This window comes from Myxine glutinosa, chromosome 11 (genome assembly GCF_964187855.1).
Source record: "Myxine glutinosa chromosome 11, kmMyxGlut1.1, whole genome shotgun sequence".
Taxonomy (NCBI): domain Eukaryota; kingdom Metazoa; phylum Chordata; class Myxini; order Myxiniformes; family Myxinidae; genus Myxine; species Myxine glutinosa.
Window position 1 is genome coordinate 85,455,772 of NC_136271.1, and position 16,889 is coordinate 85,472,660.

General features: G+C 46.3%; 1 protein-coding gene across 4 annotated transcripts in view; it reads right to left on the reverse strand.

The window, feature by feature from the left end:
- LOC137416855 (ral GTPase-activating protein subunit alpha-1) overlaps nucleotides 1-16,889 on the reverse strand; it is a 344,184-nt gene that overhangs the window by 185,202 nt on the left and 142,093 nt on the right. For 2 of the 4 annotated variants that reach the window (XM_068102510.2, XM_068102511.2), the window contains exons 15-19: nucleotides 11,185-11,422; nucleotides 10,709-10,876; nucleotides 10,313-10,453; nucleotides 2,174-2,338; nucleotides 1,819-1,937 (exon numbers count right to left, since the gene is read on the reverse strand). In XM_068102510.2, the coding sequence (XP_067958611.2) occupies nucleotides 1,819-1,937; nucleotides 2,174-2,338; nucleotides 10,313-10,453; nucleotides 10,709-10,876; nucleotides 11,185-11,422 (831 nt within the window). The remainder of the gene's footprint in view (nucleotides 1-1,818; nucleotides 1,938-2,173; nucleotides 2,339-10,312; nucleotides 10,454-10,708; nucleotides 10,877-11,184; nucleotides 11,423-16,889) is intronic. The other 2 variants (XM_068102512.2, XM_068102513.2) reach the window with 2 other exon arrangements.

Below are 16,889 nucleotides of genomic sequence, written 5' to 3' on the forward strand. Positions count from 1 at the left end.
GTATGCTGCATGTGTGAGAAGTGTTATGATTTATGGGAGCGAGACATGGGTAATGAACGTAGAGCAGCAACGAAGGCTGGAAAGGGTGGAAATGCGAATGGTTCGGTGGATGTGCGGAGTATCGTTGAGAGAGAGGAAGATAAATGATGAATTGCGAAAGATGATGGGAATAGAGCCTGTGATTGATGCTGTGAAGAGGAACAGGTTGAGATGGTTTGGTCATGTGTTGAGGAAGGATGAAAGTGACTGGTTGAGAAGAGTGATGGAAATGAATGTAGAAGGAAGTAGAGGATGGGGAAGACCGAGAAAGACTTGGCTAAAGATGGTGGAAGAAGAAATGCGGGCAAAGGGGTTAACAAGGAGAGATGCAGAAAATCGGGCAATATGGAGAAGATTGTCATGGGGACCGCAAGGCTAACCCCCGCTCTAGCAGGGAAAATGGCCGTAAAATGCATGTTGTTGTTGTTTGTGTATTGACAAATGCATGTCCGGGAAATGGTTGAGGACGTGTTGAAACATTAGGTTGTTTTTTTTACAACTAAAATGGCCGCCAGTCGGCCATATTTGATCACATCATGAAACAAAATTATGGACAAATGTACACCATAATGTATTGTCTTTGTGCCAAGTATGAACAAAATCGGTCCATACATGTCCGAGATATGGTTATGGATGGACATGGACAGACACAGACACAGGCTGTTATAAGGCTGTAATAAGGCTGTGATAAGGCTGTGATAAGGCTATAAGGCTGTAATAAGGCTGTAATAAGGCTGTAATAAGGCTGTAATAAGGCTGTTATAAGGCTGTTATAAGGCTGTAATAAGGCTGTGATAAGGCTGTGATAAGGCTATAAGGCTGTAATAAGGCTTTAATAAGACTGCAATGAGGCTGTGATAAGGCTGTAATAAGGCTTTAATAAGGCTGTAATAAGGCTGTAATAGGGCTGTGATAGGGCTGTGATAGGGCTGATAGGGCTGTGATAAGGCTGTAATAAGGCTGTAATAAGGCTGTTATAAGGCTGTAATAAGGCTTTAATAAGGCTGTAATAAGGCTGTAATAATGCTGTAATAGGGCTGTAATAGGGCTGTGATAAGGCTGTAATAAGGCTGTGATAAGGCTGTAATAAGGCTGTAATAAGGCTGTAATAAGGCTGTAAACTCACAATTTTGATTACTTCCTGAGTTTCTTCAAAGACAACAATAAAATGCTTGTGGACAGGTGACATGCAGCAAATGCTTGTGAACAGGTGACATGCAGCAAATGCTTGTGGACAGGTGACATGCACCAAATGCTTGTGAACAGGTGGCATGCAGCAAATGCTTGTGAACAGGGGACATGCAGCAAATGCTTGTGAACAGGTGACATGCAGCAAATGCTTGTGGACAGGTGACATGGAGCAAATGCTTGTGAACAGGTGACATGCAGCAAATGCTTGTGGACAGGTGACATGCAGCAAATGCTTGTGAACAGGTGACATGCACCAAATGCTTGTGAACAGGTGACATGCAGCAAATGCTTGTGGACAGGTGACATGCAGCAAATGCTTGTGAACAGGTGACATGCAGCAAATGCTTGTGAACAGGTGACCTGCAGCAAATGCTTGTGGACAGGTGACATGCAAAGAATCAAGACATTTATAAAGCTGCAACATGCCAAAGTGATTGTGAAGCCTTCATCGACACCGTCTTAATCATTTTAAAGTTTATCCCAGATGATCTTTAAACTTATAAGGAAATCAAGTAGGATGTTAAATCAAGAGGTGGATACTAATGTGGACACTAAAAGAAAGGTAATAAGGGCCCTTTAGGTATTTACTGCAGTGCTTCTCAGTCGCTCCGCAATAAACTCGTCCATAATGTCTCCAACATTTCCACTTGTAGATGACACGTCAGAGCTGGCAGGCCTTAATCGGGGACTGGAATTCCCCATCAGTCCTGTGGGATCAAGAAAAAGAAATCAGCAACGATAACCCTTAATTAAAATAAATATTTGTGTGTGCTGATCATGAACAGGAATTAAACGAGACTCCAGACAAATAATCCAAATGAAGCATTTCAAAATCTACGTTCGAAATGATCAAGTGAGCGCAAGCACAGGGCTGACGACCTGATTTGAGATGCCAAATTACATTTTAATCCCAATAACTGCACTATAAGACAAGAAGACGGGCCTTTCGGTCTGTCCTTGCTGAGTTGGAGGATGTCCGACGTGGAACTGCTGCGTGGCAACGTAGCATCGTCCTGCTCCGCGGAGCGACATCCGTCCCCGGGAAGGCCCTCGTTTTGTGAGTGGTGCCGCACACGGTTCAACAGACCCTGTTGCGAGTTCACGTTCTCTGTATCAAAGTGGAAATACACAAAACGTGAACACTGGCTCATGCCAACCAACATTGAGTAGGCCCAATAAACCATCTACCACTCGTGTTATGTACAGATGCTTCCAACACAGTCCAGACAGCAGGCATCATTGTGGGGCAAGCTGGCCAATGAACAATGAATGCTCCCTCTTGTATACACAATACAGCAAACAACAACCACCTCGTTTTAGTGACAAAGTATTTAATGTCAACAACAAAAAAATAATTGCATTTCCACGTTGTCAAAACTGCATTATGTTGAATACTATTCAAAGAAGCAACTTTACAAGATGCTCAGAAAAAGTTTTTCTGATCCAGTAATTTTCACGTTCTCCAGACCCAAGACAAGCTTGTCTGATCCAGTAATTTTCACGTTCTCCAGACCCAAGACAAGCTTGACTGGAACCAAGATCATGTCTCATCAGAATTCACAACGAAATTTGTTTAAAAACAACACTACACGTGATGGGAAAATGACCTGCACGACTGATGCAAAAATGCAAAAAATGTTCCTACACTCTATTTTGCACACTAGCATGGATCGGCCTGCTACGCTTGCTACAGATCGTCGCTACAGGGGCACAGGGTTTTGAACACAAGCATAGATTGGCATGATACGCTCACTACAGATCGTCGCTACAGGGGCACAGGGTTTTGAACACAAGCATAGATTGGCATGATACGCTCACTACAGATCGTCGCGACAGGGGCACAGGGTTTTGAACACAAGCATGGATCGGCCTGCTACACTCGCTACAGATCGTCGCTACAGGGGCACAGGGTTTTGAACACAAGCATAGATTGGCATGATACGCTCACTACAGATCGTCGCTACAGGGGCACAGGCTTTTGTACACTAGCATGGATCAGCCTGCTACGCTCGCAACAGATTGACGCTACAGGGGCACAGGCTTTTGAACACCAGCATGGATCAGCCTCCTCCGCTCACGACAGATCGTCGCTACAGGGGCACAGGCTTTTGTACACTAGCATGGGTCGGCCTGCTACGCTCGCTACAGATCGTCGCGACAGGGGCACAGGCTTTTGTACACTAGCATGGGTCGGCCTCCTACGCTCACGACAGATCGTCGCTACAGGGGCACAGGCTTTTGTACACTAGCATGGATCGGCCTGCTACGCTCGCTACAGATCGTCGCGACAGTGGCACAGGCTTTTGTACACGAGCATGGATCGGCCTGCTACGCTCGCTACAGATCGTCGCTACAGGGGCACAGGCTTTTGTACACCAGCATAGATTGGCCTGCTACGCTCGCTACAGATCGTCGCTACAGGGGCACAGGCTTTTGTACACTAGCATGGATCGGCCTGCTACGCTCGCCACAGATTGTCGCTACAGTGGCACAGGCTTTTGTACACGAGCATGGATCGGCCTGCTACGCTCGCTACAGATCGTCGCTATAGGGGCACAGGCTTTTGTACACCAGCATAGATTGGCCTGATACGCTCGCTACAGATCGTCGCTACAGGGGCACAGGCTTTTGTACACTAGCATGGATCAGCCTGCTACGCCCGCTACAGATCGTCGCTACAGGGGCACAGGCTTTTGAACACTAGCATGGATCGGCCTGCTACGCTCGCGACAGATCGTCGCTACAGGGGCACAGGCTTTTGTACACTAGCATGGATCGGCCTGCTATGCCCGCTACAGATCGTCGCTACAGGGGCACAGGCTTTTGTACACTAGCATGGATCAGCCTGCTTCGCTCGCTACAGATCGTCGCTACAGGGGCACAGGCTTTTGTACACTAGCATGGATCGGCCTGCTACGCCCGCTACAGATCGTCGCTACAGGGGCACAGGCTTTTGTACACTAGCATGGATCGGCCCGCTACGCTCGCGACAGATCGACGCTACAGGGGCACAGGCTTTTGTACACGAGCATGGATCGGCCTGCTATGCTCGCTGCAGATCGTCGCTACAGGGGCACAGGCTTTTGTACACCAGCATGGATCGGCCTGCTATGCCCGCTACAGATCGTCGCTACAGGGGCACAGTCTTTTGTACACTAGCATGGATCAGCCTGCTTCGCTCACTACAGATCGTCGCTACAGGGGCACAGGCTTTTGTACACTAGCATGGATCGGCCTGCTACGCCCGCTACAGATCGTCGCTACAGGGGCACAGGCTTTTGTACACTAGCATGGATCGGCCTGCTACGCTCGCTACAGATCGGCGCTACAGGGGCACAGGCTTTTGTACACTAGCACGGATCAGCCTGCTTCGCTCGCTACAGATCGTCGCTACAGGGGCACAGGCTTTTGTACACTAACATGGATCGGCCTGCTACGCCCGCTACAGATCGTCGCTACAGGGGCACAGGCTTTTGTACACTAGCATGGATCGGCCTGCTACGCTCGCTACAGATCGTCGCTACAGGGGCACAGGCTTTTATACACTAGCATGGATCAGCCTGCTTCGCTCGCTACAGATCGTCACTACAGGGGCACAGGCTTTTGTACACTAGCATGGATCGGCCTGCTACGCCCGCTACAGATCGTCGCTACAGGGGCACAGGCTTTTGAACACTAGCATGGATCGGCCTGCTATGCTCGCGACAGATCGTCGCTACAGGGGCACAGGCGTTTGTACACTAGCATGGATCGGCCTGCTACGCTCGCTACAGATCGTCGATACAGGGGCACAGGCTTTTGTACACTAGCATGGATCGGCCTGCTACGCCCGCTACAGATCGTCGCTACAGGGGCACAGGCTTTTGTACACTAGCATGTATCGGCCCGCTACGCTCGCAACAGATCGACGCTACAGGGGCACAGGCTTTTGTACACTAGCATGGATCGGCCTGCTATGCTCGCTGCAGATCGTCGCTACAGGGGCACAGGCTTTTGTACACCAGCATGGATCGGCCTGCTATGCCCGCTACAGATCGTCGCTACAGGGGCACAGGCTTTTGTGCACTAGCATGGATCGGCCTGCTACGCCCGCTGCAGATCGTCGCTACAGGGGCACAGGCTTTTGTACACGAGCATGGATCGGCCTGCGACGCTCGCTACAGATCGTCGCTACAGGGGCACAGGCTTTTATACACCAGCATGGATCGGCCTGCTACGCTCACTACAGATCGTCACTGCAGGGGCACAGGCTTTTGTACACCAGCATGGATCGGCCTGCTACGCTCGCTACAGATCGTCGCTACAGGGGCACAGGCTTTTGTACAAGTGCATGGATCGGCCTGCGACGCTCGCTCCAGATCGTCGCTACAGGGGCACAGGCTTTTTTACACGAGCATGGATTGGCCTGCTACGCTCGCTACAGATCGTCGCTACAGGGGCACAGGCTTTTGTACACCAGCATGGATCGGCCTGCTATGCTCACTACAGATCGTCGCTACAGGGGCACAGGCTTTTGTCCAAGAGCATGGATCGGCCTGCTACGCTCGCTACAGATCGTCGCTACAAGGGCACAGGCTTTTGTACAAGAGCATGGATCGGCCTGCTACGCTCGCTACAGATCGACGCTACAGGGGCGCAGGCTTATTTAAACTCAGGATAATGACCTGACTGAACTTGAGTCCTGTGTTGTCATGATTTCGACCAATCATAATACAAACATTTCTTTTGCACAAATTTATTTGTAATATTGGTGATATTATTTATTTGTAATTTATTTTTAATCAAAAAAGGTCTAAGTGGTGTGAAGCTCTAAATGGTCAAGGGTCGAAGCTGTCTAATTGGTCTAAAGCATCTTAAGCGTCTTCGTGATCTTTAATAGTCTTCAGGGTCTTTGGGGTATTTTGGGTCTTTAGGGTCTTCTAAGTCATTTGGGTCCTCTGTGTCTTTTGAGTCTTGGTGGTTTTGAGGGTCTTGGCTCTTGGGGAACTACAAATATCTTCAAAGGTCTGATGGTTTGCCAATTAGCAATGAAACTAGTCTGGCAGCTGAGGGGGTGTGTAGCATTGTGTTTCTCTTGTGTGTAAATGTCGTTACAGCTGTGGAGGGACTCTGGGAAGAGTTTGATACAGCAAAAGGCTGACCTTGTGTAGCCTTTACGGATGCAGTTATGCAGCTTTCTTCGGCTAGGAGTGCATGGGAGGAGTTACTTTTGTTTATATAATCCTTGCTACCTGGGGAAGTTGATTAGGTGAGAGGTGATTGATCATTCCCTCCATTCACGTGTGAGAGATGTGGGTGGGTCTTTGTTTTTCATGTGTATATGTGTATGTGTATGTGTATATGTATGTGTGTGTGTGTGTGTGTATATATATATATATATATACATATATATATATATATATATATATATATATATATCAGTTACTACGCGATTTCATACCATCAGTGGTGAACCGCCATTAAGGTATCCCATCCAGCTATGCTGTACCTTAATGGGAGCGATAAGTACCATCTGCCACATGGCACATTATCTCTGGTATCCACTCATTATATGGAATCGCCTGGATGCAGCCAGGAGCAACCAATCCAAATATATGTTCAGTTCTCCAGCTTTCAATGAGCGCACGTAATGACGTCACTGCCATGTACAGAGCGTATGTACATGGCAGTGACGTCATTACGTGCGCTCATTGAAAGCTGGAGAACTGAAGATATATTTGGATATATATATATATATATATATATATATATATATATATATATATATATATATATATATATATATATATATAAATAAATTGTCAAGTCCGCAGCCGATGAAGACCACCCTTGGACAGATAGCCGAATGTTGCTTTAACTCTGAGGCGTATACCTGAACTTGGCGGGATTATCTTTTCGCGCACGCGGGAAAGGGTCGAAGCCTTATCTGATCGGATGGCCGCCACGGGGTTTATTACTCAAACCCACAAACAAGTAAACGGACACGACACAAAAGTAAAATGCTACAAATAATGAATTCAATGAAGTAAAGCAATAGGGTAAACATGAATGTTGAAGTGAAAACTAAATCCTAATTTGAGACGTCTCCACTCAGACACACGAAACAGACAAGGGAATGATTAAAGGAAAAAAAATCCCCTCTTTGTCTTTGGTTCTCAGCTCTGGTCTCGACGAGCACTTCGTTGGGATCGCCTATTTTCCTCTTTTCTTTTCCACCTCTTTTCCCCCTAAACCTATCCACTCTTTTTGCCAATCTCTCTTCCCCCCCATCCACACAAAATGTCCAGCCTACTTCTGGTGGCTTTCAACAATCTCCCAGTCAAGCTCATCTGCTCACCAATCTCCTCTCCCAGTTCATCCATCTTCCTTCTCTCCACTTCTGCAATATTCCTGACCAAATTGTTCTCGAAGACCTGCAGCCGATGTTGTTGTCTCTGTCAGTGCCACCATCTCCAAACCATAAAGGAGGACCAGCGTTACACAAGACACCAAAACTTTCCCTTTGAATTTCCTTGATATTTTCCTGGCTGCCATCAATCCCTCCACCCTCACCATTGCAATGACTCCCACCTGAATCCTTTTCACCTCACCTCTGACTTACCATCCACAGTCACTGTTCCTGTCGATACTCAAACCTATTTCCCTGTCTAATCTACTTCCTCTCAAAACTAATATTCATTTATTTGTTGCCTGACTCAAAGCCTGACTCAAATCACCTCAGTCTTCTACATACTCATCTTCAGTCCATGCTTCCCGAATGCCTCCTTCCACTCCTCCAGTACCTCCTGCATCTTCTGCTTACTCTCCGCCACACCAAACTTCATTAATGCTGGGCGACCTCGCCTTATTCATCCTCTTTAATGCTGTCCTCACCTTGTCCATCATCTCCATGACCTCCACTTGCCCTTCTGCATAACACGGAAACTACAGCTCGCCGTCGCTTCTTCCCTGCTTCAACAGCTCCCTGAAATAGCCTTCCCATTCCTTCAATACTGCCCCTCTTTGTCACTGGCCTCCAGCCACCATCGTTAATCACCGCACTCTCCCCTCTCCTCCCCCCTCCACCCATTCATGTCCTTACTATCCTCAGTCCTGTCACGAGCCAACTTATAGATCATCTTCCCACCATCCTCTTCCAACTTGTTGAACACCTCTTCCATCTCACACACAAACATATATACATGTTGTGCAAAAATATAAAATGAACAACGTTGAGCACAAAAACACTTCGTGAAGGCCAAAGATGGCAAGTTATACGAATGAACTATGCTTGGATGTCTTGCCGTTAAATCGATATCAACTTGTCTTTCCATTGGACTATTTATCAGTTGGAGATAAACATCAACAATCCAATGATGTTGAAGATAGACCACAATCTGAACAATCAATTGGGACATCTAATATAAAAGATGCAAATCTGATCAGGCCCGTCAGACTTATTATTTTGGCACAAACACAGTTTTGTGGATGATTGGAATCGCCCTCAGAGATGATCCATGAGAACTGTCTGAAACCAGCTTCGTGCTGCAGGTTACAAAACCTGCTTGGCATGGTAACCCTGCACGTCCACACTGGAATCTCGCAACCTGGAAGAACATCCATTGGTCTGATGAGAGTCGATTACTCTTCCACACAATTGATGAGAGCATTTGGGTTTTGGCAGCGTCTTCACCAAGGCCGATACACTCAAGAACATTGTAGAGTCTATCCCTATTTGGTTGTGGACCCTATATGGCGCTGCCTGTCATACGATTTTAAACTTGACTATCGATGGAGTGGGTTATCTGACAGACAAAAAGTTTCATAGGGACATTTTGGATCATGTTGTACCACTTTTTGCCAATCACCCATTTCTCACAAGATTTGTATTCGTGGACGAAAATGTCAGATCTCGTGTAGTTACGGACTCCTCGCTCTCACTCATAGGCTGGTGCCCCACCGTCACACGTAGCTCTCCTGAATGCAGGAAAATCATTTTTTACCATTCTTGAGTCCGACATCACATGATGTGATGACAGCAGACTCGCCCTAAAGCCAGTGTCTTTTTTTGGTGTAAAACAGTGCCATTGCAGATATCCTCATTTTGTGATAAAAACACAAACAAAAAATATTCTCTGATCTTGTGTCAAGTCATTTGTCGAACATGCAAAATTTACCAATACACGGTCCTATTAAACATTATGGTTTCTGAATTATTTCCCCAGTTATTGCTATGATTCTGGAAAACGCAGCCTGTGCTTAACATTTTTCCATAAGTATATACAACAACAACAACAACAACATGCATTTTAAGGCCATTTCCCCTGCTAGAGCGGGGGTTAGCCTTGCGGTCCCCATGACAATCTTCTCCATTTTGCCCTATTTTCTGCATCTCTCCTTGTTAACCCCCTTGCCCGTATTTCTTCTTCCACCATCTTTAGCCAAGTCTTTCTCGGTCTTCCCCGTCCTCTACTTCCTTCTACATTCATTTCCATCACTCTTCTCAACCAGTCATTTTCATCCTTCCTCAACACATGACCAAACCATCTCAACCTGTTCCTCCATAAGTATATAATCGCAGTTAAAATGCAACTTCCGGTTTTCGGTACAATCAGCGAAAAACACACGATCACGAAGATGTACGTGACCCATGACATAAGTTTGGGACAACTCCTTTGCTTGTCTGATGTACTTCAGAATGTTTGAAGTGAAAGTAATTCCGTTCTGAAGCGCATAACAGAAATCCCATAAATATGCCAAAGGTGTTGCACTGGCTTGCAAGAGGGGTATACAAGTCCAAAATTTGCAAAATTGCCAAAAATAATTACAGGGAACATTGGTTATGAAAACAAACCACCTTGTCCAGCATCAATTCAAGTGACAGTTGGGAATGTGGAGGTTGTTAGCAACAGGATCAATGACCACAGCATACCAAGGTGAAGGTTACCATTCGAAGGTGACAAGAAATAATAGAATTTCCAACACAGGTTATTCAAGAGTTGAGAAGACACTGAGGCACCCTACAGAATTCCTATGAGAGGTGATGAATTTGCACAGGTGCATGACATGACACAAACGATGCAAACAGCTGCCAAAATGGTACCTGGCAACCCGCCAATGTATGGATTCAAAGCAACACCAGAAGAACATGGGTTTGAGGATTGAAAAAGGACTGGAGCGCTTTTTATGTTGCGCACACAGCCATGTGCACACGGAATGTCGCTGGAACATCGATTCCCAAATGCTTCATGAGGTGGAGGGGAAATAAGTGAGAGAAGAAGAGGTTAAAAAAAGAAAAGAATAAGGAATGAGTACAGTAAGACACAAGTAGGTCAGAAAAACAAAATGATTAAAAGAAATGAAATGAAATGAAAGGCCCTTCAAGTAAAAGATGTCAAAATAAATAAACGGACGAGCAGTAATGGTCCATCGAACCTCCTTTTTCCTTGAGCTAAGTTTAAAAGGTCACTAGAAGAGGGTATCCCGCGGGCCGACATACCGATATTCTTCTGCCGGACACGTCCCCGGGCCTTCTCTGTGCCAGGTGAGCCGGAAGTGGTGGCACTGCGCTGCCTCATGGGCTCCGGTGGAACTGAACTTTGGTCTCTGCTCCAGCCACGAGAAAACGACTTGTCAGCGCCGCTGCGATTGCTTTCCTGGTAGATGCCTGTGTAGGACCGAAATGATGTGGCAAGTGCTTCAATAAACAGATCATCAAAAATATGTAAGGTAGAAACTTCCAAATAGAAAACAATTAAGCACTTTCCTTGTGAATGTATTCAAATGCACAAACTCAGGGGAGCGCACGATTGAGCAATTTTAAACTCTGAGAAACGAAGACTTTTGAACCTGGATTTCTAATAAGGCCGTAAATCAATGGGGGGAAATTATGGAGAACAGGTGGGCACTTCATAACACAAAATATAGATGCAAAACATCACAAGAAAAGATGAACAAAAATCAAAAGGAGCAAACCTCGACCCTTGTGTTTCTTCTGTTTCTGTTCACTCATCTTGTCCAAAGGAAGATCGCCAAGCTCCAGGTTGTATACATGCCGGGCGAGCACCTTCGTCAGTGTTTCCATTGTTTTGGACCATTCGATGATCAGTTCTTCCCAGAAAGTGAGCGAAGCGAGCACAACGAGCAAATCGTCCCACAGGTCACGTGAGATCGTCACGTTAAGGCTCGCTTTTATCCATGACACTATCAGCGTCTAAGGACGAGACAAATTGGTAATCAGAAGCAGAGAAAACGATGGCAATGTGACCCCCACTGAGGGCAAAATCAGAAACATCGTGCAATGCGATAGTACACTTGTTAAAAGGAAAAGCTTGCACAATATTTTCATTCAATAATATGGAAACGGAAGCCAAACCTTTTTTGTAATCATCAACACTTGTGTCATTGACGACTCGTTTTGATGAGACGACTGTGTCCAAAATTTTTCATAAAAATGAACCTCAAAGCATTCTACCATTGAGAAACGAGATAACGTTATATGAAGGGAAAATACAAAATAATTATCCGCCAGTGGGCTGGCGGTTGAGTAGGGATAAATAAGGGATGAGTAGGGATTCAAAATTTGGGTGGTAACCCCTCTGGAGTCCCCCATGATCCGAGATCAAAAAAAAAAATCTAAGCCCAAGCGATTGTGCGGGCTTCGGTCTTGCATTCACGCACCACGTTTCAGAACAATCAGCTGAATGATAAGGGGGCAATTAAAACCCCCCCTGAGGCCCAATCATCCTCCCCCTAGCCATAACATGTGATAACAGTTTTGCTATTGTGGTGGTTTTCATTATTAAATCCATCTATGCGGCGACTTCAACTGTCATCATGCCAGCTGGCTGGGTGTGGATTCATCTCTCACCAGCCATGGCACCTCAGCAAAGGACTTCTGCGACTCATTGGGACTGACACAATCTGTCAATTTCCCGACCCGGATCTCAGCCAATGGTGTATCTTCTCTTCTAGACTTGGTTATGACAAACTTCCCTGCTAATGTCTGCTGCTCTTCTTCTGCCCCAATCGGTTCTTCTGATCATGTGCTTGTTGAAGTGGACATCTCTCTGGCCATTCTCAGAGAGCCTCCTCAGCGTCGCCGAGTCTCGCATTTCACTCAGGCCGACTGGCACGGTCTTCAAGCAGCCATCAATCACCTGGACTGGTCTCCCAAAATAAGAGTAGCGGTTTGTACACGTGTCCTTCACTCAATGAAGAATGGAATACAATGATTAATGGTATTGTTTTTGAATGAGTCGTGCACATATATTATAAGGTGGATGAAAAAGGGAAAATCAATATGATAATAATTAGGAAATTAGAGGAAAATGACGAGACCGAACAGCAGTAATAAAAACAACTAATGGTACTAGGAGCTGTATCCAATGACGAACCTTTAGTAATTGGTGCTGGCCTAAATTTAAGTAAAATGCCTCCTTACTTTGTGATACGACAAAGAGAACGGAAACCAGAATTCTGTTCAATAAAGGCTTAACGAGCTATTATTCTTCCTTATGGAAGTTGGAAGGCAGCTAACGAACTTGGAGGTATATGATGGCTGCTCTGCAGCTGCTTGCTAATGATACCGCAGATAGTTTGGTGGATATTAATATATTGCGGGTAGGGGGGGGGGAAATAAATGGGCAAGGTTCCACACTTTTTACATGAATGATGTGGTATTTTCCTGACAAAAGACAATTTAACCCATCTATTTCTGTACCCACCTTTCCCAGTCGAACCCAGCTGCTCCAGGACTCTGTGTCCTTCTCTCCTGACAAGGTGGAGAAGTTTTTTGTCAAACCCAGACTCTGATTCTGCAACTGGACCAGACGGAATCAGCCCATGGGTCCTAAAATCCTGCTCTGCTGCTCTATCTCACCCTCTCTCTGTTCTTTTCACCCTCTCTTTGCTCAAGGTCATCTGCCAGCATCCTGGAAATCAGCAAACATTACCGCTTTACACAAAAAAGGTGCAAAAACAGATCCTTGCAACGACAGACCAATCAGCCTGCTCCCAATTATCAGCAAAGTCATGGAATCAATCATTGCTTCGGATATCAAATCCTTCCTCTTCTCCAATGGCTTGATCTCCGATCATCAATTTGGATTCAGACCAGGTAATTCTAATCTGGACATGCTGCTTCTGCTGTCTCAACAATGGATGGTGGTCCTCAATGCCAAACAGGAAATCAGACCCGTCTCCCTTGACATATCACGTGCCTTCGATACGGTCTGGCACCGAGCTCTGCTCACCAAACTCTCCTCCTACGGTATCCATGGAAATCTCCATGCATGGCTTGCGGACTTCCTCTCTGGTCGTAGACAACGTGTGGCCCTGAATGGATTTCTCTCATCTCCCCTTCCTGTTCAGGCTGGAGTTCCCCAAGGCAGTGTTCTGGGCCCTGTGCTTTTTCTGGTCTTTATCAATGATCTCTCCGACTCTCTGGAAAATCCTCTCTATCTCTTTGCTGATGACTCCACTCTCTGCCGCTTAATTTCCTCTTCCCTCAGATCGGCAGTCTGCAGCCTCCTCACTCTCTGAAGATCTGGACTAAATCACAGACTGGTCAAACAAGTGGACCATGTCTTTCAATCCTGACAAATCTCACACTCTTACTATGTCTCTCCAAAAAGATCGACTGGACAACCCTCCCATCTACTTTCTCAACAATCCTCTCCAAGAAGTTCCGTCGCTCAAGCTTTTGGGTCTCACTATCTGCCATGATCTTTCTTGGGAAAACCACATTTCCAAGCTGGCCTCCAAAGCCAGTCGCCGACTGGGCATCCTCCGTCATGCGAAGTCCTTCCTCGGCACACCTGAGCTCCTCACCACATACAAGGCTTTCATCCGCAGCTCAATGGAATACTCTTCTCCCCTATGGGCCGGTGCTCCTGCCTCACACCTAGCTTGGCTTCACGCTGTTGAAACCAAAGCTTTCAGAATCATTGGAATCTCCCATGATGAAGCTGTCTCCGAGGGCCTTTCACTCACTCACCGCAGACAGGTAGGTGGTCTTTCTGTCTTCTACCGACTCCTCTCCGGCCTTGCTCCCCCAGCTCTCTCTGTGCTTTGTCCCCCAAATATTCCTACAGGTCGCACAAGATCTGCCAGCAACCCTCTGATGGTTAAACTGCCGAAATCTCGGCTCTCTGCTCACCTTCACTCTTTCATTCCTCTTTTCTCCCACCTCTGGAACAAACTCCCACACTCCCTTCAATCCCACTCCTCCCTCCAGGTCTTTACAACAGCTGTTCACCACCAACTCTTATCTTTCCCCATCCAAAACCTTGATCTTTTCTACCCCCCACTAATTCACCCCAGATCCACCATGTTTGAAATTCCAACTTTTTTCCTGGAAGTCCCGGCAGTGTCCATATGTTTTACACCTCTCCCACACACCCCCCCCCCTTCCCATGCCTCCCCCCCCCCAAAGCCCTCTCCCTCCCACAGATCTCTCGATGTCCCTGCTCTCAGATGTTGTGTTTGCGTTCCTCCCCCTCTCGCCCCATCTTGTCTACTGCTCCCCATGTTATATGTTTTATGTGTCGGTTTGTCTTTCTGTGTGATTAATGTTCGCTCTTTCACGAGCCTCGATCTTGTATAAAAAAAAAAAAAAAATTGATCAAAACTTGTGGCTGTTGTTACGTGCTCCTCCCCGACCCCCTGGTCACGGTGTACCTCCGAGCCCCGAGAGGAGTCACGGCAGAAAAATGTGGTATTCTGTATGTCAAAGATCAATGGTGAAGCCACACCAATTGTTACTCACAAACAAATATTGTATTAAGATCACACAAGAATAACAGTACAACAAGAATATGAATCAAAGGTACAATCAATATCCTATGATGGTACCATCAGTTTTGTAATATATAACTCTCTGTGCTCCAAGTGAGTGAAACAAGAACATTCCCAATGTCTCTTATTCCCGGCTTCAAGCCAAAGTTGCTTCGCTCCAGCGATCGTCAGATCGATGTCCAATCGAGACCAGATTCCCGTTCGGATGGCAAGTACAGTCCCACTGCCAAAGCGGGGCAAAGGCGCCCTCAAGGCGACTGGGAAATCCAAAGGCGCCCTCCAGGCGACTGAGAGATCACACCCTCGGGTATGGACGTTTCACAGCTCACAGTCGGCGACACGCAGACTTTCCAATCAAAGGCATGTTACACACACCCACACCAGATACGTCTGAAAGCGGTGAAAACGGCTGACGAAGCAAGGAAACCTTGCTCGACGCGCAAAGCGCGCGAGTCAAAATGGCCGACGGCCCGTTCTCGAGACGTGACGGCCCGACGATAATTCTCCTCGGAATCCACCACCAAAAACCTGATCCCTTTCCCGGGAAACCCGAAAGTTCGCTCGTGACTCCCGTTCAACAACGTTCGCTTCAGAACTCGGAGCAGCTCGGCTTTCTTGTCCGGCTCCATTCGCTCCGCCTTCTTTTTTTCCTCTTCCTCTTCGTCGTCTTTCGGTTCCGGTTTCATTTTAACATTAACTTTTTTACCTTTTGAAAATAGTTCATAGACAATAAACCTTTTGAAAACAATAATAGTACATGGAATCAAAAATGTTTACAGTGGATGAAAACCACCACAACGGAAGTGAGACCAGTGGGCACCAGTGGGTTGGCGGTTGAGTAGGGATAAATAAGGGATGAGGAGGGATTCAAAATTTGGGTGGTAACCCCTCTGGGGTCCCCCATGATCCGAGATCAAAAAAAAAAAATCGAAGCCCAAGCGATTGTGCGGGCTTCGGTCTTGCATTCACGCGCCATGTTTCAGAACAATCAGCTGAATGATAAGGGGGCAATTAAAACCCCCCTGAGGCCCAATCGTCCTCCCCCTAGCCATAACATGTGATAACAGTTTTGCTATTGTGGTGGTTTTTATTATTAAATCCATTGATCAAAACTTGTGGCTGTACATAAAGCCAAAAAAACTTGTGTTTAAGTTTGGCTGTAATATAAAGCCATTTTAAAAGTCATTTAAGATGCCAGTTTAACAAAACCCAACATGCTGCACTCCCACTGTCGGTTCATGATGAGAACTAGATGTGTTTTGCTTTTAAAGTGAAATTTTGATTAGAGTATTCTTCGCCCATTAGAATTATGGTGAATTGTATCCTGTGTAGATAAATAATGTTACGTTTGTGGGAGTAGGGGATGAAATACCCGAGTACAGATAGGACTGTGTCGGGTAGCATGGACCGCGTGCGAGTAGGAAGGCCATCTCAATGTATGTAAGTAAAAAAACTATTTTTTTAGGAAGTACAAGTAGGAAGGCATAAATGCCAACAGTACCCGGACAGTACCCAATTCCGTGACGGTCTTATTTGATTATCGTGGTTCGAGGACGCTCCAGTGGAATCCGTGCATGTAAGCGCGCTGCCCTCCACTACACCCTCACGCCTATGAATAACACCGCCATAATTGGACTGAACGCCTCGGAGTGTAAAGCTGTGGGGAGTGAGAGTCAGTTACCTGTGTGTAACCCTTTCATATTCCTGAGAATGTATGGCGGAGTATAATTCGTCACCAGGGGTGGTAATCCCGGTGAACAGGACAATATTATGCTATTATTATGAGTGTTGTTATTACCCTCGCCAGAGGAGAGGCTATTGCATTTGAGTCCGTTTGTCTGTTTGTTTGTCCGCACAGAATAAATATGATTTTCACTGCAACC